This window comes from Pteronotus mesoamericanus, unplaced genomic scaffold (assembly GCF_021234165.1).
Source record: "Pteronotus mesoamericanus isolate MK-2021 breed Mesoamerican mustached bat unplaced genomic scaffold, CSHL_Meso_final contig_164, whole genome shotgun sequence".
NCBI classification, from domain to species: domain Eukaryota; kingdom Metazoa; phylum Chordata; class Mammalia; order Chiroptera; family Mormoopidae; genus Pteronotus; species Pteronotus mesoamericanus.
In genome coordinates this window covers 22,115,204-22,141,038 of record NW_026555065.1, presented here as the reverse complement: position 1 = coordinate 22,141,038, position 25,835 = coordinate 22,115,204, and the positions used below count along the sequence as shown (strand labels likewise).

Below are 25,835 nucleotides of genomic sequence, written 5' to 3'. Positions count from 1 at the left end.
GGTGCACTTCCGGTGAACCTGGGGAATGGGGTTCCAGTTAGTGCTAATCCTGGCATTTCCGCATTTTATGTACCCATCTCCCCCTTTTTATTTGGTTACTCCCTGGTTTGGGTAGTAGTAGAACAGTAATCACTCAAGATTCTGTTTTGTTTGTTTGCTTTGCTTTGCTGATTGATTATAGATCTGGAGCTAGTCCCTAGCAATGCCCCGGGGGCTGTTTTCCCCTGGGCCACCTCAGGAGGAGCCTTGGGTGGGAAGGGGGCCCAGAGAAAGGATGCACAAAGCAGAGGTTACTGGTATCCTAGACTTGGTCCTCCTAAGTGCCTTTGTGCCGCTAAGCTTCCCCGCAGAAAGCAGCAGAGGGGCAGCAAGCACAGGCACCAATTCAGTCCTTGTTAAACAGATGCTGTCGCATTTTTTTGTTGTTTCTGCCCTGCAGGCCTAGAAGTTGTGATGTGCTGTGGCCTCTCTCCTTTGGGGAGGAATGCGCCTCTTCATCAGGGCTGACCCTGAACCCACATGAAGGGCCTTGACCCCTTTCCCTTGCTTCTGTTTGGTGGTGTCTGGAGGCCAGTATCCATTGGCTTGTGTGGCTCTGGCTGGCTGGGCAGAAAAGGCAGGGCTCTGGCTGTTTGTGAGTGTGCACGTGGAGCGGGGCACAGAACCTCATTCATCACTTCTAGGAGTCTTCCTTCTCTCAAGCAATTTTGGGGGAACTACAGGGACCACCCCACTGGCTGCTAACAGTGAAGCCCAGTATGGAACTCTCTGGTCACTTTGTAAACCTCAGTTACTGGGGAGATGGTATGTGGAGGTTGGAAAAGCAAGGCTCAGGACCCAGAAAGCCCTGAAGTCTAGCCAGAGCTCTCCTATGTAGTTTGTGGGTTCCCTGGGCAACTTGTCCCCTGTCAGCTTCAGATTCCTTATCTATAAAAGGGGGATAATAATACCTACATTTTGGGTTGTTAAATGATTGAATAAGAGATGTCTATAAGGCACTCAGCGCAGTGCCTGGGACATAGTGAATGGTTACTCGGTGGGTGGTAAGTACATACCTAAACTCAGCATCTCTGCTGCCATGTTCTGCCTTCCTCAAACAGAGCTATGTGGTCCAAATTGCCATAACCAAAGGCCAAAAGCCATTGTCTTCTACTAACCTTGTGATTCGTTTATACTAACTCCCATTTCCCCCTCCTCTCCTATACTCTCTTCCAGTCCTTTTTGATTCTAGAGGTGCTTTTCTCCTATTCGTGCTTTACCCTTCTTACAATCTGGTGTCTGTTAAACTTCATCTGCGGACTGAGAAGGTAAAAATCCTGTGCCTCCATACACCTTTAGAGAACACCTCTGTCTGAGACTGGCGGGACCAAACTGGGACCAGAACCTTAGCCCCTGGGAGAAGGCTGTACTGTGTGCCCACTTCCTCAGACTCCAAGTTCTCTAGCTTCAGGCTATGGGAGTTTGCCAACATTTGTTGGACTTCGCAAAGATCTGATGCTGCTTTGTCACATACTTTTTGCCCCCACCTTCTCAGGGTCTTCCTGGCTGCAGAGTGAGTGGGCAGAGCAGTCAGAAGGGCCTGGGCCGAAGCCGAGAAGCTGTGTGAAAAGCCGGGGTGGGTGTGGGGTGGCAGTGTTAACACTCAAACAGCGGACTCTCCTTTGCGGGCAGGGCTGGCTCCCTTTTTAAGCTCATTTAATCGGCTTTGTTTTTCCCTTTAGGAGGGGACAACAAAAATAGGAAGGATTGACTCAGAGCAGGAACAGGATATTGGTGAGTGACCGAGCACATGGCCTGACACTCTGTGGCAGGCACTCATGCCTGACAGGTGTTTTCAGAGGATCCCGATGGTGCTCTGAGAGGAAAGGATCTTTGAAGTCCTAAGGGGCTGCTCCTTTTGCTGCTAGGTTGTGGGACTACAGCTCTGTGTCCGGGATATGATAGGAGGGGACCCACATGTGGGAGGATCCAGGTCTGCGTGGTTTCAGTTGGTGGCTCTTCCTCTCTCATCACCATACGAGATCTTCTAGATGTGCATTCTGATCTCCTGGGAAGCACGGAGGAGGTGTTTCCCTCGGCTGTGTCTCCACCCAAGTGACCCCCACCTTTTCTTAGTCCTGCAGGGTCAGTGGATCGAGAGAGACCACTGCACCATCACCAGCGCCTGCGGGGTCGTCGTTCTGCGGCCTGCCCAGGGGGCCCGCTGCACAGTCAATGGCCGGGAGGTCACTGCCTCCTGCCGTCTGACCCAAGGTAGGACTGTCTACAGCCCTGTTTATGCCAGGACAGGTGATGGACCAGCTCCAGTCTCATGGGCCAGACCCAGAGAACCCAGTGAATCAGCCTTTAAAGAAGGAAAACCCAGCCTTGGCACCCAGAGATCCGATATCCTAATACCATCTTCTTCTCATAAATGAAGAAACCCTAATTCCTGGGCCCCAGAATGGAGAATGACCCTGAAATTTGTCCCTGTGCTGTTAGCTCTGTGTGCTTGGGAAAGTGTCTAGGCCTCAATTTCCTCATCTGTAAAACAGGGATAAAAATAGGATTGAAGAGCAGGAAATATGAAGGTAGAATGAACTAACCCTCGTAATGTTGTTCTCAACAGTGTCCTTGGCACTTAGTTAGTGCTCATTATCATTATTACTGTCACTATCACTATTATTAGTAATGTATTCAAATTCTGTCTGTCCATTGAGGCTGAGCTTACGCTCTCCCTCTCCCATGCTGTGTTCCCTGACTACTCCACCTGGAATTCATCTTGCTTCTCCTTGGACTACCAGACTCTTTCTGCTCATTTCATTAGTTTGATACATACGCTGCGCAATATTCAACGAATACGTATCTTTTTGACCTGAGCTAATTATCCACGAGTTGAGGGCAGGACTCCCCTCTCACAGAACAGCGCCCTGCACGTCGTGCATACTGAGAACAGGGGCCGCTGGCTGAGGCCCTGCCTGTCTCTGTGCCACAGGAGCAGTCATCACCCTGGGGAAAGCGCAGACATTCCGATTCAGCCACCCAGCAGAGGCTGCTGTCCTTCGGCAGAGAAGGCAGGTTAGCACGCTGGCCTCCCTACTTCTCCCTGGGGGGAGGGGTCAGAGCTTTGTCGGGTTCTCTGGGGAGCGTGGGGAGGGTTGATGACTGCAGTCTCACTGTGCTTTCTCCCGAGTTCCCAGGTTGGAGAGGGTGTTGGTGGCAGTGGCTCTTTGGAGTGGCTGAACTTGGATGGAGATGTCACTGCCTCCAGGTTGGGTCTCTGCCCTTCGTTTTGGAAAAAAAGGTGAGAAACAGCTGCTCCCTCTGCTGTAGAACCTACTAGTTTTTCTTCGTAGGCCATTATAACATGGAGCCAGGAGGAGGTGAGTGTAGCAGCCAAGGTTTGATGAAGCTGGTCTAAATCAACTTGGCAAGGGACTTGAAGGTGCGGAGCTCGCTGCCCAACTGAGAGTTGGCAGAGACGTGGCCTTGGCCTCATTTATTTCCCCTTCAGTGTTGTAACTTTCTTCTTCTTGGAAGAAGTTTAGCATTTGTTGTTTCCTACGGCCCCTGTCAACAAGATTTAAATATGGTGCATTTACAGATAGCTTTGGTGCAGCTTCTGAACTTACCTCCCTGTATACCTCTTTAAATTCTGTCCTGCCTGTGTGTGAGCTCATGGTGTGTTAGCTTCCAGGACTGTGGCTTCCTCTGAGTTTTTAAAAATATTGTGGAACTGACAATCCTTTTCCTTCCATTAAAACCAACTGTCCAGAACTATGCATAACAAGGGCAGGAACTCCAGGAACAATGCAAAAATATCTTGGGGTTCTGCCCTCTCACACCCACTTTACCAGTATTGTGACTGTGAACCGTGGACTCAGAGTTTGATATGTGAATTTTCTTCTTCATAGTCATTTTTCATCCATTTCTTCACAGAATTCCCTTCCCAGATCTAGATCCTTGTGGGTTTGGTGTTGGGAACAGTGGTATCCTTCTGTTCCCATAGCCAAAGTGCCTGCCACCTTGGGCCCTTCCTTTAGAAAATGTCAGCAGGGGATTTGGGACCAGCACGGTGAGCACAGGGTTCCTGGGAGGGTTATCATGGCCCTTCGTGCCCTGGTTCCTTTAGAGGGATCTAGCTGCTCTTTCCTCAGACCAGGAGAATTTAATGGCAGCTGAAGATAGCCTTGGGTCTGGCCTTGGGTCTGGCCTTGGTAACGCGGGGGGCTGGATGCAGGAGCAGAGTGCTCTAGTGCTGGGAGCGTGACCAGCAGGCAGGTCCTCACAGGAGGGCTGCTAAAGGCCAAAGGACTGGAGTCTAAGGGAGGAAGAACCTAGTGTCGAATGACTGAGGGGCTCTGTGGGGTGGCAGGTAAGGGAGAGGTGACACAGGGTAAAGTGTATCAAGGCCAAGATGGACTCGGGACTGAAGCGGGGACTCTTGATTTGTCAGCGTGGTCCTCCCTCTCAGTAGTGGATCCATGATAGGAGACCTCATCTTAGGTAAGTTTTCCATGGGAAAGATGCACTGAAGGTCTGTTCTTCCCAGAGTTCAGAGGCTTACAGAGAATGGGTCTGCAGCTTAAAGAGGCAAGGATGGGTCCTGGTCAAAAATGGTGGTGGTGGCTGGGTCCAGGGTTTCTGGGCTGCTAGGTCATTTCCGGCCATAGCTGGCGCGGCCTGTGTCAAGTGGAGCCATGGCGAGGAGGGCTCAGCTCGCAGGTGGAGGGCCCTCACCTGCTTCACTGCGCTCCCCGGGGTGGGAATGAGCATGCTGGATGTCTTTCTGAGGTCGTACCACAGAGAGCACGAGACCCAAGTTCGTCATCTACCCCCGTCTCCACCTCAGGGCCAAACCCTTTCCCTGGGAAGATGGTAACTGTACTCTCTTCCATAACCCTCATGTGGATCCATTTCTGACCAGCTATGAAGATGAATAAAGAGAACCTGGACCACTACCCCAGGGGGACTACAGCACCGGTTTGGACCGTTACTCTGTGCATAGACCAGAAAAGTGTATGGGACCTTAAGCTGACATTCTTTCCTAATATCAAATGATGACTAGAGTATACTAATCTTCCATCTCTTTGCTAATAGCAGGAGGTGGCTTAAATAAATAACTTAGATTGGTCATGAAAAAAAAAAGAGGTGAGGATGATGGGGCTGGATAAAGTTACTTCACACCTTAGTTCTATGACAGAAAAGCTGTGTGACCTTAGGCAAGCTACTGAGTCTCTGAGCCTGTTCGCTGTCCTCTGAGTAAGGATACTACCATCTTTCTCCTGGGATCCTTGTGGTACTGGTTGAAGGAGCGGGAACTTGTGAAGTGCTTTGCCAAGTACCTGACAGCCCATGGCTCTGCTTCCGGGAGGCTCTTGCGGGAGCTCTCCAGGAACACAGCCACCCTTTTGCTTTCCTGCCCTCCCCTCTCACCCCAGCTGCCTAGAGAACACCAGTCTCCTGTCTTCTTGGCTCTCTAGCCCCACAGGCACTGATGTGACCTTTCAGTAACACCAAGAATGTACCCTTTCATTCAGAGAGGACAGAGAGGGACTAGTGAATCAAGGCCTCCCCGCTCGCTGTCTCCGCTCTTCAGCAGCAGCTCTAGGAGCCTGTGGGTTGGGCTGGTCCTGCCCAGACTGGAGCCAGCATGGAGTGCGGCCTTGGTGGGAGTGGGGTGGTGCAGGCGCCAGCCTGTGATTGGGCAGAGGGACTGGAGAGAGATCCCAAGAGAGTGGAGAAAGCTGCATGTTGTTAGCTGGGTCCCCAGTTGTCCTGTGGCTCTATTTCCATGAGAGTCTCCCCTCTGCTCTTGGGTGGGGTTGCTCCCAAGCCCCTCCATGTCCTAGGCTTTTTTCCCCTCCCTTTTCTCTCTGGAAGAATACTTGTGGGGAGCCTGCAAAGCTGATGCTGACTCCAGAGCCAGGGGAGATTGGCTGGTCTGCCTCCTTCCCCCTTGCAGCAGTGATCTGGACCAGAGAGGAATTTGTCCTTGAAATTCGTTGCCTGTATTCTTTGCAGTTTCCCATTTGGAATTTTGGGAGCTTAACCTTAAGTGCCCAGTGCCTGGGAGATGCTGTCATTGCTGCCACCGCTCCTGCTGCCTAAGTGCGTAGACACTGCTGCATCCCACTGCAGAAGCTGTCAGACCCTGAGGCGGCCAGGACCGTGCCACAGCGTGCTGGCAAGGAGGGGACCGGGCAGCAGCTGGGGGAGGCAGGAGCCACCCAAGATGAAGGGCAGTCATCTGAGAGAGACAGAGGTCCTTGGCTGGCAGGTGACTGAAGGCTTGCCCTTGGTAATCTACCCAGACATGTAGCATAAGGTCGGTATTTTCTTTTTCACTTGCTTTTTGGGACCTTGGCTGATGTACTTAGCAGAGAAGCCGTTTTCAGCCGGATGGCGTGTGGCACCTGGGGTGAAGGTGCGGTGTCTGCCATGGTCCTCCCAGCTGACTCTCCCCTCAGGTGCTGATGCTGCTATGAAGGAAAGTGTATCGGGGTCTCAGAAAGTGACTGGCCGCTGCCACATTCCAGGAGGAAGGCTAGAGGGAGCTCTCCTCTAGGGAGACGGTGATTGTAAATCAGGATTTGAGATGGCAGAGAAGGAAGCTACAGTAAATACTCCCAGGGGATTCAGAATAAAGACCCCTGGCCCTGCCCCTTGCATCTGATGGTCTGGATCTTAGCTGGGTTTGTCTAAGCACCTCAGATGGGCTGTTTGTAGTTCAGCCATTGCCGGTGGTCATACAGATTTTGGAGCAGTAGTGCAGACATGACACATGTGTAAAATGTTTCCCATTAACTGCTTTTTCTATTCGTGTGGCATTAACTGGTTTTTAAATTCCAGCTGCTGTCACTTGCCTGTTGCCTCACATGTATCAGGGTGTCTTTCCTTTTTTCTCTACATTCCACTGTGCGTATTTGGCCTTTTGCCCACAGCACTCAGCGCCAGTCTTCCCCAGAGAGCACGTGCTCAAGTATCTGGGCCCGTCCTAGTCCTTGGACCCACTGCATGTTGAATCACCTCATAGTGCCCTTCCGAGCAGACATTGCTGTGTGTCAGCTCCCGCCCACACACCTCCCCATCCATCTGTTCTCTCTCCCACCGTCCACCCTTCATTGTCCTCCTAAAGCTATATTAAGAAACTTTATTTTTTTCCTAAGACATAGGCAGCAAATGGTCTGAAAAAGGGCCAGATAGTATTTTAGGCTTTGCAGGACTTACAGTGTCTGCTACAGCTATTCAACTTTGCGGCTGTGGCGCAAAAGCAGACTAGACAATACGTGAGTGAGTGGGGTGGCCGCATCCGGGGACTGGAATGAGGGCTGAGGGAGGCTCAATTCAGGCTTTTTGTGAGCCTCTGGTGGATGCTGGCCCTTCCCAGCTATGTCCCCTCCCACCACCACACTGGGGCGCCTTTAGGAACTGGAATGACAGGGATGGAGCCACCCTGCAGAAACAGCCTGGGGGTCCTCTCTTAGGAGGCTCTGTGTGACCCAGGGCGGCGTTAGCATGCAGGCAGAAGCTGTCAGTTTTCAGAGGAGGGCTGTCACTCATCCATGGTCATGGAAGAACCTGGTGGCAGAATCAAGGATGACAGTAATCTAGAATTCTGTTGAAACTTTGTATTATGGAAAATTCCAAGTATGCTACAAATAATCAACTCGTAGCTAATCTTGTTTCATTTACATCCCCACTCACTCCTTCCCTGCCCCAACCATTCCCCGCTGAATCTAAACAAATCCCAGACAATTCAGCAGAAAAGGCTTCAGCATATATCTCTGAAAGATATGCCAGAGTCTAAAACTCTGGACCCCTAATCCAGGGCGTGTTCGCACAGGTGTGGTGCATGTCCATTCTCTCGCCCCCGGCCTGGCCGCCTCCGCCCGCCTCCGCCCGCCAGACGCACAGAGGGTTTCTGTTTCAGGGGCCGGACCTGCAGCTGTGCTCTCTGAACATGTGCAGGAACTTTCCCTTCCCACAGTCTTTCCAGAGCTCCTGCTCTTTGTTTCCAGCAGATACCTTTTTTTTTTTTTTAAGGACAAAGTTTATTGATTTAGTTAAAATGTGTTTTTTGTTGTTTTTGTTGTTGTTTTTTAAAGGTGCTTTATTTTCTGGTTATTTTCTTTAACCAAAATGTATTTGTGTTTCTGCTAAACCCACAATCTAAGAATATGCTAGTCTGAGGCCTGTTCTCACCTCCTGCACTGTGACATCATGAGCTGCCTGTGACACCATGCCTGTGTGTCCCAAGCTGCCGGAAGTCCAAAGTCCTCTCTGCCCTGTTGAATTCAGGGACTCTCTCAGAGGGGCCTGGATGGCCACTGGTTTCTACTGAGCTGGGTTTGCATTTCCCTGGGGTAACCTTGGCCCCTCTGTGGCAGGAAAGAGCTGGGGGAGCAGAGCAGTGAGGACCACCGGCTTCCTGGGGCTGGAGAGACGCCGCACAGGACCGAGGTTCAGCAGCCACAGCAGTGCTACGTCGGGGATTTGAAGCAGCACATCCTAGCAGGACAGATTAGAGCCAAACGGGACCTGGAATTTGACCAGGCACACGTCACCTGGCAGATTAAAGACAGTAGGTGCCCTGTGCTCAGTGTCTGCTTCATTGTCCCTTCTCTTCATTTTCATGCTTCCCCAGGCTTCTGTATTCTCCCCTTTGTTTTCTTTATGATATGATGGAATCTTTGGTGTTAGGCATTCTGTCCTCTCTTTTAGAGAACAGAGGCTCTTACAAGGGGCTGGAAGCAAGGATAAGGAAGCAGCTTCCTATTGGCCCTCACAGTGATGGCCCTCCGCTCGCTCCTTCTCCTGCACGCATCCGTCCGTGCTTTGCTGCCGGCCCTAGCATGTGCCCGCTGCTGTGCTGAGGCCTGGGGCTTCATTCCCTTGCCCTGTGGTAAGGGGACGTCAACCCGGCCAGCCCTTTCATTCTGTACAGGTCCATCCATGGCCGGGGGCGTCTGAGTCCAGGCAGCCACGGGCAGGGAGGGAGGTGCTGACCTTCTCTCAGGGTGTTTTTGTTCCCAGACCATCAGTGGCAGCTCAGAGAAGAGACCTGGCTGGCAAGCTCGCAGCAGCAGCAACTGCAAGGCTGTGCAGCAGAGAAAGAACTTGAGGCCTCTGTGCCAGCTGATTCTTGGCTTCAGACAGATCCCGAGACTCAACTGTCCCCAGTTGCCCGAAGCCAGAAGAGGGCGAGGCTGCTTCAGCTCCCGCGGAGACGAGCTGCAGAGCTGAACATCTGGCGAAGAAAGGTCTCCTTCCAGCTAGAGACAATCATCAAGAAGCAGAAGCTGCTGGAGGCCCAGAAGAGGCTGGAGCAGCTCAAGGCACTGTGCTGGCTCCAGGATGGTTGTCCCTGGGAGCCTCCACACGAGGTCCCCAGCTCTGATGCCATGGTCCCAAGCCGTCAATGTGGAAGCAAATCGACAAGTTGCAGCTCTTTGAGCCTCCGAAGGCTCTGCCTCCGGTACTTGCCCCAGCTCCGCAGGTACAGCCGGCAGTCGTCCCCTGGAAGCACTGGCTGAAGTTTGCAGGCTTGTTCCCCAGCTTGTGTTCTTTCCTTCCCAGTGTCTCAGCTTCCTCAGTCTGTGAAATGGAAAGAGCTGTTTACTCCTCTCCTCCTCATCACCATTTCCCTCTCCGACTCTTCTTTCTCTGTCGTTGACATCTCCTAAGACTCAGGCTTTTCCCTTCTCCCACTCTGAGTGGCAGCTCTTGCTTCTTTCGTGCTATCTTCAGTGTGAGCTTTATTTTTATCTTTAGACCCCGGCTCTCCACTTATCTCTTCTTGTGTATTCTGGCCCCCCTCCCTCACATCTTGCTTCAAACCAGACTCTGTCGCCACACATTTCCTCCCTCTCCCTTCCCACCTGACCTGCCACCTCAGGTGAGCTTCCTGCCTCCGCCTCCCAGCTGGTGAGCGAATGGAATGCCATCTTTCTGATTCCCAGGTCCAATCTGAGATCATCCTGGTTTCTTTTGTCTTTCACTCCTTCCTGTCAGTCGAGGTGAGGATATGCTCTCTCCCAGGCTGCTAGGAACAGGGGACCGTGTCTCCCACTTTATGTCCTCTGGGCCTAGCACAGGCCTTGTGTACCATAGTATGTACACAATTGATGTCTGTTGGTATTATGTTTGCTCACCTCCTTGGTCTTCAGGGTAGTAGGCAGTTTTTTAAAAAACTTTTTATTATGAAAAAAATTTAAACATACGCAAAATTGAGAGAATAGTACCTAACACTTATATTCAGAAATTATCAAGATTTACCATGCTTACTTTCTCTCCCCTCCTTCTTTCTGATGAAGTATTTTAAAAACCACCTCTAGATATCATGTCATGCCAATACTACATCAGATATTCACTTCTAGAACATAAGGACTTTTGTTATAACGACATTGTCATTATCACTCCTAACAAAATTAAGATTAATTGTTCAGTATAATCTAAACCTAGGCCATGTTCAAATTTCTCTAATGGCTTCATTTATAGTTGTTCAAATTAAGATCTAAATAGTATTTACACACTGCATGTGGTTATGTCTTTTACGTTTTTTTAAATCATATTTTTTGCTTTATTTCTTCATATCATTGATTTGTTAAAGAGAGTCAGTCAGTTTTTTAGAATGTGCCATGTTATAGATTTGTCTGTTTGATTCCTTTAGTATCATTTAAATTGTTCCTCTGTTCCTCATATTGCCCATTAACTGAGAGTTTTCTTTAAAGGCCTGATTAGATTCGTAGAGTTGAACGTCTTTATAAGATTAAAAAGACTGAGGAGCAGAGCACACCCGGGGCCTGTTTGAGAGCTAGGATGGCTACAGCCCATGCTGTCCCTTTTTACCTATAGAGCTTTTCTCCAGCCCCAAAGACTGTGGGGACAGTGATATCAGTGTAGTTTTTAACCTCTTTCAACACCAAGTAGGTGGGACTTTCTAGTCCCTCTGTCAGCAGGAAGTAGAAGCTTCTGTCTTTTCTGAGGTGGCTTTCCTTGTCTCCACAGTGTTTTCCTGGATCGGGATGCCTCCTCCACATTATCCCCTATGCCTGACTCTACTGATCATACATCAGAGAAAACCCAATCAGAAGAGTATTTGTCCCAGGCTGCTTCTCACCCGCCAAGGGCAGGGCGTTTCAGCAAGATTGTTCTCTGTTCCTCCGGTGAGGGACAGCTCTGCACAGCCAGGGCGGCCTTGGCCTGGAGGAGAGCCTCGGCCCCAGGCTTCACAGTGAGCTCTGGGCTATCCGGCACCCAGGAAATGGAGAGAGTGAGTAAGCAGCCCCACTGGATGGTGCCCCAGGGCTTAGCATCTCTGGGCCAACCAGCCAAGAAGCTGAAGCCAAGGGATGAGCCGGAGGCCCTCACCCCTTCCACCCAGACCAGGAAGGCTAAGGGACTATCAGACTCTGGCTACAGATCAGCAGGGTGGCGAAACGTAGGGGACCTTGGGACCCACAAGGCTGCTAAAGGAGCCGCTTGCAGTTCCTCGCATCCCGGTGGACCCAAACAGGCAGCTGGGTGTGGAAAGGCAGCCAGGACTTTTTGGGCAGAATCCAAACCACTTTCTCCAAGTAGGGCATTAAAAGGGCAGCAGAGGGTGCTGGCAGATAGGGCCAAAGACATTACCAAAAAGTCTTCTCGTTTGCCTCGTCGCAGCACTTCGAAGAGGCAGCACAGTGCAGGGGACCCAGACCCCATGGCCTCGCTCACCAATTCCAGCCCAGTAGCAGATCCCACCAGGGAAAAAGATGGTGATTTGTCAGATGCAGATAGCACTTACTCAGTGGATTCTCTCTCCTGTGTCTCTGCCAAAGCCCTGACGGAGCCGCTGGAGCCAGGGCACTGCCAGGGGAAGGAACGGGAACTCCCAGAGCCAGAGAACACTGAAAGTGACAACAGCCAAATATCTGAGGACTCTCTGGCTGAGAAGGGACACCAAAGCCCCCAGGACAGCCCAGGGGGCAGTTATCTCACCAATGGCCACGGCCACCACAGGGCCAGAGCTAGAGCCTCTGTGAGGGGCTTCACCACATCCTCAGACGGCAGACCATTGGCCCCGGCTCACAGGAGCTTTTCACTGGATAGCTTGATTGACGCTGAGGCAGAACTGGGGGAAGATCAGCAAGAAGAACCTTTCTTCACTTCAGCTGACGAGATGCCAACAGAGACTTTTTGGCACCTGCAGACCTCCAGTCTGCCCGTGGTGGGCCAGGAGGCAATGTGCAGGCCTGGTCCCATCACCCAAAGAGCAGGAGCCAGGCTGGATGCCATCCTGCCAATGAGCAGTTCATTCTACCTTGATTCCCAGCCCCCGCCCTGCTGTGAGCAGCCTGAGTCGAAGGTGGTGGAGGCAAGCTCCTCTGAGCAAGTCAGCGTTCTGCAAGGCATGCAGGTTTCAAGAGGGAGCCCACTGTTGTCCCTGGATTCCTGGTTTTCCTGTGACTCCAAGGTCAATCCCAGCAGCCCCCTCGGAATAGTAGGTTCTTCCTGTCCAAGTCCTGATGTCCAAGAATTTCAGCCCCGTGGTCGGGAGAGGCCTGGGTACTGGCCAAGTGTGGAAGGACTAAAGCCGCCAGGTGCAGAGACAGTCCCGCCCTACACCTCCAAACCGCCCCCAGGTGGCGCTGAGCTGCCCTGTAGTGTAAGGGCTGTGTACACAATTCCTGCTTCTGACACATCCAGGCTGTCATTCTGGGGGTCTTACAGGCTGCTTCAGCAAGGAGCTGATGCCACCTTTCAGGCCACAGGTGTCCCTGACGCAGCCCAGCAAGGCAACTTGGAAACATCCAACAGCTCTCATGTGTCAAGCGCGCTGGCTGCCTCTGCGGTCTCATTGACTCACGCAGGCAGTGCCCGTGAGGGGGACTGGGCCGCCCTTCAGCAAAAGTACCTCCTTGAACTCTCTCATCCTGTTTTGGAGGACACAGCAGAGCCCAGGCCAGCTTTTACCTCCTTTGAGGAAGATTCTGGTTCCTTGGCCCAAGCATCTGGCAAAGGAGGAGATAGTCTATTGGCAGTTGGTTCTGGGGTGTCTAGCAGTTTGAATTTCAACTTTCCGATCCATATATCCAAAATCAGGCATTTGAAGGCAGAGAAAGAACAGAACAGTTTGAGTGTCAAGTTAGAAAGTACTTCAGATTTCTTCACAGCAAGTGAGAAAGAGGTGAGTTACAGTGGAAATTATTCAGCAGACATAGAATCACTGACTTCTGGAACTACAAATGCACAGGTCTTTGCAGCAGACAACAAGGTAGCAAATTGCATAATAGAAGCATGGAAAGTCACACAGAACAGCTTGGAAGAGTCCTCTCAGAGTGGCAGGAGGAAACCTGGACTGGTGACTTCCTCTGATGAACAGTTCTTCCTGAAGAACTCTTGTCACAGTAATGTCACCATAGCCACCAAAGAAGACCATTGGCCCCAAGGCTTGGCTCCGCTCAGGAAGAAGAGTACAAGCCAGGCAGACCAATTAAATCATAACAGCCACCAGCTGCAACAGGAGGAGGACGCAAATTGCCAGGAGAGCTCCAAGGATGCGGTTGGAAGACATGCCAACCTTTCCCTTGCCTTTCCATTGGGTCCAGAGCTGTACCTCCACTCCACTCCTTGGAGCTCATTCCCATCTTCCCTGCAGCCACCTCCCTTAGAGACATTCTATGTGACCAAAAGCCGGGATGCCCTGACAGAAACTGCCTTAGAGATCCCGGCTTGCAGAGAAGCGAGAGTGCCTTCCCCACCTCCCCGGGAAGCCTGGGGCTTTGACCATGACTACCAAGTCCTCCAGAATGTTTACTTGAACGATAACTTCTCAGTGCTGTTACAAAAACAGAATTCCAAGATGACCTCCTCTCAGCAGGTCACAGCAGGGAGGCCCGCTGACCTAAACACCAAGGAAGTTAGTGGAGAAATGGGGAAATGCCCTGGAAATATTAAAGAAGAAAGCCATAATTCAGTGTATTTTTTTGTTGCTCAGAACAGACATTTTCTTACATCTGCCAGCACAAAAGTATGTGAATATGAAAATCAAGTTGGAAACTTAAATAAACACAGTCTTCCAGCACTCAAGAAGGAAGAAAAGATCACTATACAGTCCCATTGCAATCTTTCCTCAGACAGTTCTAAGTCTGGGAAGCCTCTTCTTCTTTGTGCATCTGAGGCAGGTGGGGAAGAACAGCAAGGTGAGAATGCAGTCCTAAGACAGACCCAGGCCTCTGATAAAAACAGCCAGCTCCCTTCTGGGGCCAGATCTGATTTCATCTATAAAACCTTCTCTCTCCATCCCAAAGACAGCTCAGAAGGGTGTAAGCTGCCATGGACAGAGTCTACATGTGAAAAGTTCCAGTCAGCTATATACTCACAGGAAAGGAACCTCACTGAATGCAAGAGCCCTGGAAAGTTGCAAGTAACGTTAAATCCCGAAGAGCCACCTTCTGGGAAAAAACAGAATAAAGGAGTTAATAATGCTGATGAAATGGCTAGGCTAATTAAGAGTGTAGTGCAGCTAGAAAATGATATCTTAGAAATCGAATCCAAGCAGAATAAGCAACTATATGCTTCCCACACACTGGGGGTCAGTAATGAGTTTGTGTTCCAGGACCAGGAGATGGCTGACCATGTCCTGAGGCCAAGCAGCTCTGGAAACCACTTGTCCTTTAAGGATCAGCCGTCTTCTCCAAAAGAGACAGATGATACTATCTTTAGGGATGGTGAAGCTGGAGAAAGGAAGGCTAACAGTAGCACTGGGGAGGATGCCCAAGTTCAGAAAATCACCCTGAGTCCCTTCACGTCAAGAGAATGGGTGCAAAACATGAGATTTGTGAGAGAACACACCTCCCCGGCTGTATTAGACAAGCCTGCCAGGGACAGTTGTGATTATTTAGGGACAGGTACAGTGCACAGTGAGTGCACCAAAACTTCCGTTAATCCTTGGAGAACAAAAGCATTGGCTAGAGCTGCACCATTGCAGGCCAGGCCTGAGCGGTTTCCTGAGAAGGAAAATGAGTCGATGCGTGCATCAGTGAGCCCCAGGGGGCAGCCGTGTGGTTTGGAAAGTCTGGAGGAATCAAAGCCTGTGAACAATTTTCAGGAAAGCCAGGGTGCCAAACACATAAGTAGTTTTGACCCAGAGGGGCCAAAAGTTCAAGGCAGAGTTAAAGAAAGAATTATGCAAAGCGGAGAGAGCCTACAAGAGGAATGCAAAATGGTCTCATCGATGCAGAAACTTCTTAGTCCAAGCCAACATTGTATGGGCACATTTTTCAGCCAGGAGACCAGCCCATTGCTGAGCTGGCCATACTCCTCTACAGCTCCTCACCAAGACCTGATTAACACCTTGCCCTTGAATTCCCCAAGACTACCAAGAAGCTGTCTTCATGCACCTGATGCTATAGGCTTCTCTTCAGTTGACTATGTGCTGGATCCTACAGTGTTGAAAACGCCTAACAGTCCCTGGGGAACTGAAGTAGCATGTCAGGGCCAGTGCGAGGAGCCCAGAAGCCACAGCCCTCAGGGGAATGTTCGAGGGGGCTCCTCCAGTGCACACATTGCCGGGTGTGGGTCTGCAGGCTTCGTGGCCATGGGATCTTGGGATCAATCCAGTGCCTTGGAGAGCACTCCCCTGGGGGCTGAGGGCAGGAGATCAGCAAGTACAAGTCCTCAAGACCAAAGATGGAGCCCCAGAAGCACCTCGGTGGGCTTGAGTGCCAGGGTGGGTTCAGTTGCTGAAGCAGAGGCAGCTGCACAAAAAGGAACAGAAAGAGCCGGTTCCCTGAACAGGGTCTCTAGCCTACTTGAAAAGAGGGCCCCCTGTCCCTTAGAAGAAGGTAATGACCAAGGCTGGGAGGTGAGGCAGAAGGCAGAGAAGGAGGCCGAGAACCTTGGTCCTACCAGTGCTACTTTCTCAGCACCTGCGTTCCTGGGGCCGCACCTGGAGCCCTCTGCCCATACATCCACGGGCCTGGCCGTTTTGGAGGAGATCAGAGAGACAGGGGCCCACAGAAAGCAGCCTCATGACTTGGTGGCTGAGGGCACAGTCCTTCCTCACTATGAGACTTTATTAGAACCTGAATGTTCTTCAAGGGCCCCTAGCAGGCCTCAGTGTCAACAAATGGACCAACCAGCATCAGACAGGACTGGACATGAGAGTGAAGCACAGGGATTTCATGTGGCATCTCCCTGTGCAGAACCAGGACATCTGTGGGCTGATGAGAGGAAAGTCCTGAAGACCACACCCCCCTCTGCAGACAGCTTTCCACCTTTGCCCAACACTGACGTTAACACAGGACCATGGCAGCCCCCGCAGGTTTTCTCCCAGGCTGGCCCTGCTCTAGGCACAAACCATCATTCTGGAGAACTGAGACCTTTCCTGAGTGCAGGCGAGCAGTTTATTTGTTACTCTGGCCCTTTTGAAATCAGAGAGAAAAAGAAAGCAGCAACTGGAATACCTTCAGCTGATCATGTAAGCTCAGGCAGTCTTCCTTCTTCAGCAGCTGTAGAGGAGGACAGGAGGGTAATACCAGAGAAAGTAGTGGCTGCCTTATCTTCTCAGGACCCCTCTGACAATCCTGGAGTGAGTTGGCAGGGGCAGAGCCAGTTAGTTCCACTGGAGGCTGCAGAGGGCACACCCCCTGGCAGTCAGGAGAGCAGCTGGGCACACCAGAAACCTAGAACTCTAAATGCCACGTATGGAGGAGGCTCGGGTAGCTTCATGGTGGCTGCACAGGGAGGAAAAGCAGCCTGTTCTGAGAGTCAGCTTGTGATCTGTAATGTTCAGAGCTCTGCCAGTCTCCCAGGGCCTAACCAAGAGCATGTCCAAGACCTCGAGGCTTTCAGGGTCTTAGAAAAAAGAAGCACAAGTCCCAAACAAGGCACTGTCCTGGCTGGAGGCCTGAGAAGCTCCGAACTGCAAGCTCCCTCACAGCAGTGTGTGAAGAAGGGGAGTGTTGGTCCTGGGCTGGCAGAAGCCTGCAAGGCTGGCAGCAAACATCCCAGGCCAACTCCACTGCCGGATCAAAGACCTAGCCCAGGTCCTGGGGGTGTTAGGGAGGAGGCCCTGCGCAGTTTCCCACAAAAAACTTCAGATTGTGTTGTCTTCTCGGGTAGCATTGAAGGCAGAAGGGCGCTCAGCCCATCTGGGGAGCAAGAAGACAGCAGAACTCTTCCTTGTCAACAGCTGTGCAACTCTCAACCTGTTGCTTTTCATGTCTGCTCCTCCCTGTCTACTGTACTGTGTTACGGAGATGGTGACCTGGGGAAGGGCATTTCTACAGCCACCCCACAGACCCTCCACCTGCCCTGCAGAGTATCTTGCAGGGCCTGTGGAATGGATGAGAGAGGAGAAAGCTATTCCAGCAAACCTGATGTGTTCTTGGCACACGGCCTTGAGCCCAAAAGCATTCATTTGGAAGCTGGGCCGACAGGCAGCAGCACTCTGGAGACCTCTGCTGCTGCTGCTGGTGTTTTCTCTCTGGCTCAAGGCTGCAGCTCCCCTTCTGCCCCTGACATGAGGATGAATTCCCTCAGCTACTCAGTTGCTGTGGGGGATCCTGACAAAAAGGTTGCTGAGAAGAGAGCCAGCACAGAACCCGAGGCTGCCCCTTTTCCTAAAGGTGTGTGCTCTGAGCCACTAAGGACGTTTCACGACAGCTCAGTAGGTGGCCAGAATGCACAGGAGTTCCAAACCAAACTAGAACTGCCTGCAACAACCAGGAGACGATGCACCTTCAATGTAAGTGAAAGGTCTGTTGAGAGTGAGCTGCTGGTGGAACCACAACATGGGTGTTTAGAAAATGCTGTCAGGTGCCTTCCAGAAAAGCCAGAACTTTCCACTGAGTCCAGGGATCACAGTGGCTTAGATCCCGAAGCCAAGTTCATGGGGAAGTTAAACCCCATCTCCAGCCCCCAGGTCGGCAGTCCCTGGGAGGAGGAGAGGCAGCAGAGGGAACAGGCTTCAGGTCGGGGGGAAGACCCTGCCCAGGGCATGTGTCCCCCACGTTCCAATGAAGGCGGCTTGGATGGCTGTCAGATTGGAGATGCAGGCGGAGAGGAGGGGGCTGCGGCCAAGGCCCCTGTGTCGACATTCTCATCAGGCTTTAGCGGCTCAGCCAGAGTCCCCTCGGGGCCTGCAGCCCAGAGCCCTGGCCAGCCCTCTTCGGGCAGGGAGCAGTTGGCTCCCCGTCACAGGCGCTCGCTTCCTGTGATTGCCATCTTCTCTGGCCCCAAACATGCCAGGTCCTCCCCCAGACCACACTTCTCTGTAGTCAGCTCTTCCTGGTCTCTTCAGGAGCTGAACTTGAGCGTGGAGCCTCCTTCCCCCACAGATGAAGAGACCCAAGAGCCTAACAAAGTGTGGAACCCACATTCCAGGGGCCACTCCTCAGAAAAGTCAGTGGTGGGAACATCTCTGAAGGCTGAGGGCTGCAATCAGAAAGCCTCATGTCATCTGGACAGTAGCTCTGTTGACCCCAGGCTCCTTCAACCCGCCAGCCCTCCTTACCCATCGCCTTCAGCTCCGTCATGTGTGCCAGGCCCCAATTTCACGACCCACTGGATGTCTGGTGCAGAGGAACAGGCCCGGCAGCGAAAGGCAGAGAGCCTGGGTGGCCCAGCCAGGCCAGAGCAGTGGCTCTCCGAGGGAGACAAAGGAGTACTGAGCTTTGACTCCAGTGACATCAATCCCGACATTCTGCACTGCCATCCAGAGGGCCCTGCGTGCATTGGCTGGAAGCAATATGTGTTTGGCAGTGCAGTCGATGTCTCCTGTAGCCAGACATCCCAGGGCCTGGTACCATCAAAAACGGTCCGGTGCTCCAGCATGGACAATGGCCTGGAAGACCAGAACTCGTTCCACTCCCACCTCAGCATCTATGCCAATGCCCGGGGCCTGGCAAGCCGACGGAGCAGCATTGAGAATGCCCAAGGTTCACACGGGGCCTGGGGAGTATGGGATTCCTCACTTACCTTGGGGAACCCGCATATCCTGACAGGTCCTGAAGGAGCAGCGCCCAGGAAGAGTCCTGACAAGAGAGTCCAGCTCCCGGGCACTCCTGATGAAGCAGGCTCTGTGACGAGTAATCCTGTCTGGGCTGAAGGAGGCGCTGTAGGTCCAGTGGATGAGATTATGCTGCTGTATCCATCAGAGGCGGGCAGCCCTGTGGGACAGCCCAGGATAAACACCTTGGAGCAGGGCACACAGACCCTGGGCTGCAGGCTGCACTGGAGCCACACGGACCTCTCCTCTGCTCATTCGGAAGCCAGCGCAGCTGCGCCAGTCTCTGATCTGGCCTCCTGGACCAGTATGCACAACCTGTCTCTCCACCTCTCCCAGCTCCTGCACAGTACCTCAGAGCTGCTGGGGAGTCTCTCCCAGCCAAGTGTTGCTGAAAAGGAGCGAAACACCAAGAAGGAGACCCCAGATGAGGCACCCCAGGCCCTTAGGATGGACAGCTGTACTCAGACCACCGTGGATAAGGGCGTCCAGACTGACCTGGCCTCATCACCTCCGCACCTCCAGGCCCAGGAGGCCAGCCCTCCGGAGGCTGGTGTGGTTGTTGAAGTGCTGGGCTCAGGTATCTCCACCATGTCTCAAGAAAAGGGACATGTCCCAGGGACACTTCAGAAGAGAGAAGCAGAGGAGACCGCATGGAAAACGACAGGACCCCCAGATCTTCAGGAAGAAAGCACCCACTGCAGGCCACAGAGCCCTCCGCTGCCCTCATGCCATTCGAGGTTTCAGGAGGCCCCCTTTGGGCAGAACCTCCCTTCTGAGAGCCCTCAGGCCTCTCCTGATGCCCCCCTGCCTCCCAGCTCCCAGCCAGAGGAACCCTCCTGCCTGGCTGGCAGCAACCCCAGCCTTAGCATCCCTCAATCCCCAGGACCCAGCCCCAGTGCCGCAGAGTCTGTCGGGGAGCCTGGGGTCCAGAAGGAGCTGTGTCCCGGGGGTGCCTTGTTGGTGGACAGGGCCTCCTCCCCGATCCTCACACTTAGTGCTAGCGCTCAAGGGCCTGGGCCCCCCCTAGGCTCTGTGTCTCTCTCAGCCCCTGTAGCACAGCCTCTTGAAGGCCAACAGAAGCTGGTCTCTAGCCCAGATCTTCCCCCTGATGCCCCCAGGCCTCCAATGGATAATCATTCTCAAACAATTAATGAGTCAGGTAGTGTCCAGAGAGTGGGGGCTCCATGTGGAGAAGGGAGAAGCTCCTTAGAAAGGAAGGAGGGCAGGTCTTTCCTTGAGGCAAGCTCCCTAGGCAGCCCACAGCACAGCTCGAGAATCCAAGTTCATTTCTCAGAGAGGCCGCACCAGCAGCTTGAGCCCCGGACCACCACCTGGGTCCAGAGTGGAATGCCACCAGTGTCGCTGAGGCTCAGGAGTCAGAGGCCAGCTCAGAGCTTTGTCCCTGAGGACATGGCTTCCCTAGAGTGTGACCCACTTAGCAGTAGGGGGCCAAAAAAATGGCAGAGGACAGAAAATGGGGGTAAGCATTCAGCATCTCCAGGGGAGCCACAGCCCACTCCAGGCAGCCCCTCTTCTTGGGGAGGTCCCCAGCACCTCAGCCCCTGCACCGTCTCTGAGTTGACAGAGAAAACAAGGCTCCAGGGCTCTGCCTTGGGCCCAGCTGAGGCCTGCCAACCTCAGGAGCTGCTGCAGCCCAGTTCCCAGATGTGCCTGACACCTGAGCCCCAGCATCACAGCCTGAGGGACCTGCCAGTGCATAACAAATTCAGGAACTGGCATGGGGTTCAGGATGGCTCTCCTGGGGAGCTAGGAGTGATGGAGTTGCTGGGGTCCAGACATGACCTCAGCTTTGGAGAACAGGGACAGGATCCCTCACAGCATCTTGACGACCAGAGCCAGGATCCTGAGTGGTCCCAGAGGGAGCAGATCCCCCTGCAAGTTGGGGCCCAGAACCTCTCACTCAGCGTGGAGCTCACAGAAGCGAAACTGCACCGCGGCTTTGGGGAGTCAGATGCCCTGCTCCAAGTGCTGCAGACTGGGACAGGGGAGGCGCTCGCTGCCGAGGACCCTGTGCCATCCGCCTGGGGGGAGCTCTACGCCCGGTAAGGGCCCCCAGCCTGGAGGGGGAGGGCAAGGGGTGGCCTGAGAGGAAAGAGAAGTGAGGAAGACTACGAGCTGGCTGTCCCCTCTCCGCTTGCTCAGTTCTGGGATTTTCTGGGGGTCAGATATAGATCGTAAGATGGAGAAGGGCATTCGGGGACAGTTTCAGTGAATTAATCACATTCTATCTCAGGCAAAAACAAACCATTGAGACCCTCCGGAGACAGCGGGCTGAGCGACTTCAGAACTTCCGTCGGACAAGAAGCCTCAGCCCCCAGAAACAACTGAGCCTCCTGCCTAACAGGGATCTCCCCACCCGTGACCTTGACTTACCCAGCAGGCGCCGAGAATACCTGCAGCAACTGAGGAAGGATGTTGTGGAGACCACGAGGTATGGGTAGACCCAGAACCCTGCAAGAAGTAGGGTCTATGTGGGGTGGCAGGGTTGTGGGGAGCAGGGCCTGGATCTTAGTCTCCAGGAGATTGGAGGCAGCAGCTTCCTCTCACAGGAGTAATTCCAGGAGTGGGTCTGCTGAGCCTGAGGACAAGTGGAAGTGGCTGTGGGAGACCGGGGCAAAGGGACAAAGGATGAACAGAGTAGCGGTGGCATACTACAAGGCTGCAGGCCTGAGTCTCAGAATGAGGCACAAAATCAAACTTAAGACCCTGCAGGCAAAGAGAGGATAGGTCATTCAATAATGGTGTTGCACAGCCCTGGCCAACGTGGCTTGGTTAGAGTGTCAGCTTATAAACAAAACAGGTTGCAGGTTCAGTTCCTGGTCAGGGCACATGCCTAAGTTGCAGGTTCAATCCCTGGTCAGGGCATGTACAAGAGAGGCAACCAATAGATGTTTCTATCTCACATCGATGTTTCTGTCCTTTTCTCTTCCTTCCTTCCCCTCTCTCTAAAATCAATAAGAATGTCCTTGGGTGAAAATTAAAAAAAAAAAAAAAAATGTTGCAATAAAGGGATGGAAAAAGATATTTCATGAAAATGCAAACAAAAAAGCTGGGGTAGCAATACTTATACCAGACAAAATAGATTTGAATACAAAGACTATAGCAAGAGTCAAAAAAGGACCCAGCAATTCTACTCCTATGCACTTATCCAAAGAAACCTGAAACACTAAATCAAAAAGACATATGCATCCCTGTGTTCATTGCAGCATTATTTGCAATAGCCAGGATATGGAAGCAACTTAAATGTCCTTCAATAGATGAGTGGATTAAGACAAAATGGTACATATTTGCAATAGAATATGGCTCAGCCATGAAAAAAATGAAATCTTGCCATCTGCAGCAACATGGATGGACCTAGACAGTATTATGTTGAGTGAAATAAGTCAGAGAAAGACAAATTCCATATGATTTCACTTATATGTGTAATCTAAAAAACAAATGAACAAGCACAATAGAAACAAACTTGTAGATATAGAGAACATTTTGACAGTTGCCAGAGGGGAGGGGATTAAGAAGTACAAAATAGTATAGCGTAGGGATATAAAGTACAGCATAGAGTATATAGGCAATAATATTGTAATAACCTCGTATGGTGTCAGATGGGTACTAGATTTATCACAGTCACTACTTCATAAGTTATAGAAATGTCTAATCGCTGGTTAATGTCTAATCATTGTGCACCTGAAACTAATATGTTGTATGTCAAGTATAATTTTAAAATAAAAAATTATTTAAAAATTAAAGTAAAAATAAAAGTGTAGAACAGGTCTGGGGTGAGCTGGCCAGGGCCACTGCCCACCCACCATGACAGAAGGCATTTCTCTGTCCCTATGGTCCTTCCAGGAGCCCAGGGTCAGCCTTAAGGTCTGCTCACCTACCCTCTGACATAGAGCTGATGCTACGAGAATATCAGCGGGCTCGCGAGGAGGCCAAGGTGGAGATTGCACGGGCCCGGGACAGACTGCGGGAGCGAACTGAACAGGAGAAGCTGAGAATCCGCCAGCAGATCATCTCCCAGCTGCTGAGGGTGGGGAACAGGGCCAACCTCTGATTTTAGGGTAGGCCTGGAGCCTGGAGGCTGACCTCAGGCTGGGTCAGTCTTCACTGGGGCTGCCTCTCAGTCATGGGATGTAGCATTCGGAGGAGAGCATTGGACCCGTGGTGCCAATCAAAGCTCATTCTCTCTTTATATGTGATCCTTTTCAAACCATCTCCTGTCCCTGGGCCAGAGTCTGGGAGGAGCCACTTTGGTATATAGTTGGGCGGGGGTGTGGGGAGGCGTGAGGGAGTGAGGCTGAGGCAGGAGGCACTGGGAGTGATGGAATCTGGGGAGGTGAGAAGGGGAGGTTTCAGGGCAGTGAGGCGTGGGTGTTGAGGGTTCACCAGAAGCTGGTTGACAGTGATCTGTCCTTCCCAGGAGGAGGAAAAACTGCACACCCTGGCCACCCCCAGCTCCCTGTGCACCACCTCCAATGGAAGCCTCTCCTCTGGTGTCACCTCTGGCTACAACAGCAGCCAAGCCTTGTCAGGCCAGCTCCTGTCCCCAGGCAGTGTGGTGAGTAGACAAATGCTAAGCACGAGCCAGGAAGTTCTGCCTTTTGGACGCCACTGCTGGCCTCTGATGACCCATGGCCTTTGGTCTTTCCTCTAGTTCTCCCATTCATTCTGTTCCCCTGCTCTTTTATTCAACACATGTTTATTTTGTAGGTGTTGTTTTAGGCATTAGGGATATAGCAGTGAGTAAAACTATTCTTGTCCTTACACAGGCTACTAGAAGGATACATATGAAGCAGCATATTTTATAATTAATTATTGTTTCATTATGTTCTATAAAGAAGGGATCCTAAGCCAGCATAAAACGGGGGACCTGACCTAGTCTGGAAGCTTGGTAAAGATGCTCTGAAGAAAATGCATTTAAATAGAGACTGTAAGGGTGAGAGGTAGTTAACTCAGTAAAAGCTTAGTGTTGGTGGCGTCTGGAGAGATGGGGCAAGAGGACAGCCTTCCAGGGGACCCAGCAAGGGAGGTTCTGAGGAAAAGTGTGGGGAACTAAAAGAAGACTCATGGTTGGAGTGTAAAGAGTGAAATGGGAGAATGATGTGAAAAAGGACCAGAAAAGGCAAGATCATGTAGACTCTGTTGAGAATTCTGACCCCTTTCTAATCCATCTGATCATGTTACTTCCCAAAAGCCTTTAAGTAGGGACCAGGATGATGAGATTGTGAGAAGGGGGCAAAGCTGCTCTGGCAGACCCATTAATGACCATGGCAAAGCCCAGTGAGAGAGGATGATTGCTTGATTTAGGGCGCTGCTGGTGAAGATGAACAGATGTGGGTGCAGAGAAGGGAAAGCACCCACAGCACTTGTGACCGACCGGATGTGGAGGAAGGAGAGGGAAGAGTTGAGAACAATGCATTCTTTGGGTTTGAGCAAGGGATGGCGATGTGAGAGTGGCAGGAGCCTTGGAGACCGGGACAGGTTTTGTGGGGAAGATCTTGAGTCTGGTTTGGTATTTACTGGGGTGATAGCACCTGTGAGAAATACAAGGGGGCTGTTGGAATACAGATCTGAGCTCAGAGATAGGGTCTTGCTGGGGATATAAAATTTGAAATTCATTTTATAAGAAAAACTTCACATAGTAAAAAGAATACAGTTTTTAAACATTAGCAAGGGACACACAATGTCAGGTGCATGTTTCAGTTTCCTATTTGCCCTCCCCAGAAGCAGTCATTCATCTCTGTTTGGTGTATATGTCCAGAGACAGTCTGTGCTTCACAGATGAATTTTACAAAACATTCCAAGAAGAGCTAACACCTCTCCTTTTCAAGCTGTTCCATAAAATAAAAAAGGAAGGAAGGCTCCCAAGCTCATTTTACAAGGCCAGCATCATCCTAGCTCCAACACCAGATAAAAACACTACAAAGAAAGAAAATTATAGGCCAGTATCCTGATGAACATAGATGCTAAAATCCTCAACAAAACATTAACAAGCCAACTGCAACAATGCATCAAAAAGATCATACACTGTGATCAAATTGGATTTATTCTGGGAATACAAGGTTGGTACAACATTCACAAATCAATAAATGTGTTTCACCACATAAAAAAAGTGAAGGGTAACAACTACCATATGATCATATCAATAGATGCAGAAAAAGCATTTGATAAAGCCAGCACCCATTTATGATAAAAACTTGCAGCAAAGGAGGATTAGAGGGAACATACTTAAACATAATAAAGGCCATATATGACAAACCCACTGCAGCATCATACCCAATGGGCAAAACGTATAAGTTTTGGGAACAAGACAGGGATGTTTCCTTTCACCTCTCTTATCCAGCATAGCTCTGGAAGTCCTAGCCACAGCAATCAGACAAGAAGAAGAAATAAAAGGCATCCAGCTTGGAAAGGAAGAAGTAAAACCATCATTATTTTCAGATGACATGATACTGTACATAGAGAACCCCAAAGATTCCACCAAGAAACTACTAGAACTGATAAATGAATTCAGGAAAGTAGCAGGGTACAAAATTAATATCCAGAAATCAGTTGTATTTTTATATACCAATAATGAACTAACAGAAAGAGAAATTAAGGAAACAATTCCATTCCCAATTGCTACAAAAAGAATAAAATACCTAGGAATAAACCTAACCAAGGATGTACAAGAGCTGTACACAGAAAACTATAAGACACTGAAGAAAGAAGTAAGGTACAAAAAAGTGGAAGCACATACCGTGTTCATGGATAGGAAGAATTAGTATCATTAAAATGTCCATACTATGCAAAGCAATTTATAGGCTCAACACAATTCCTATCAAGATTCCAACGATGTATT

The 25,835-nt window shown here is 51.1% G+C and overlaps 1 protein-coding gene and 1 pseudogene across 1 annotated transcript in view; both read left to right on the top strand.

Annotated features, from left to right (window-relative positions):
* The window catches only part of STARD9 (StAR related lipid transfer domain containing 9), a 137,586-nt gene that overhangs the window by 84,599 nt on the left and 27,152 nt on the right, over positions 1 to 25,835 (top strand). Inside the window, exons 17-26 of the mRNA XM_054565528.1 lie at positions 1,722 to 1,773; positions 2,116 to 2,253; positions 2,975 to 3,057; positions 3,180 to 3,283; positions 8,370 to 8,563; positions 9,016 to 9,478; positions 10,990 to 21,039; positions 21,231 to 21,428; positions 22,841 to 23,024; positions 23,415 to 23,552. Of these exons, the coding sequence (XP_054421503.1) occupies positions 1,722 to 1,773; positions 2,116 to 2,253; positions 2,975 to 3,057; positions 3,180 to 3,283; positions 8,370 to 8,563; positions 9,016 to 9,478; positions 10,990 to 21,039; positions 21,231 to 21,428; positions 22,841 to 23,024; positions 23,415 to 23,552 (11,604 nt within the window). The remainder of the gene's footprint in view (positions 1 to 1,721; positions 1,774 to 2,115; positions 2,254 to 2,974; positions 3,058 to 3,179; positions 3,284 to 8,369; positions 8,564 to 9,015; positions 9,479 to 10,989; positions 21,040 to 21,230; positions 21,429 to 22,840; positions 23,025 to 23,414; positions 23,553 to 25,835) is intronic.
* LOC129064318 (cytochrome c oxidase subunit 6A1, mitochondrial-like) lies at positions 4,462 to 4,984 on the top strand (annotated as a pseudogene).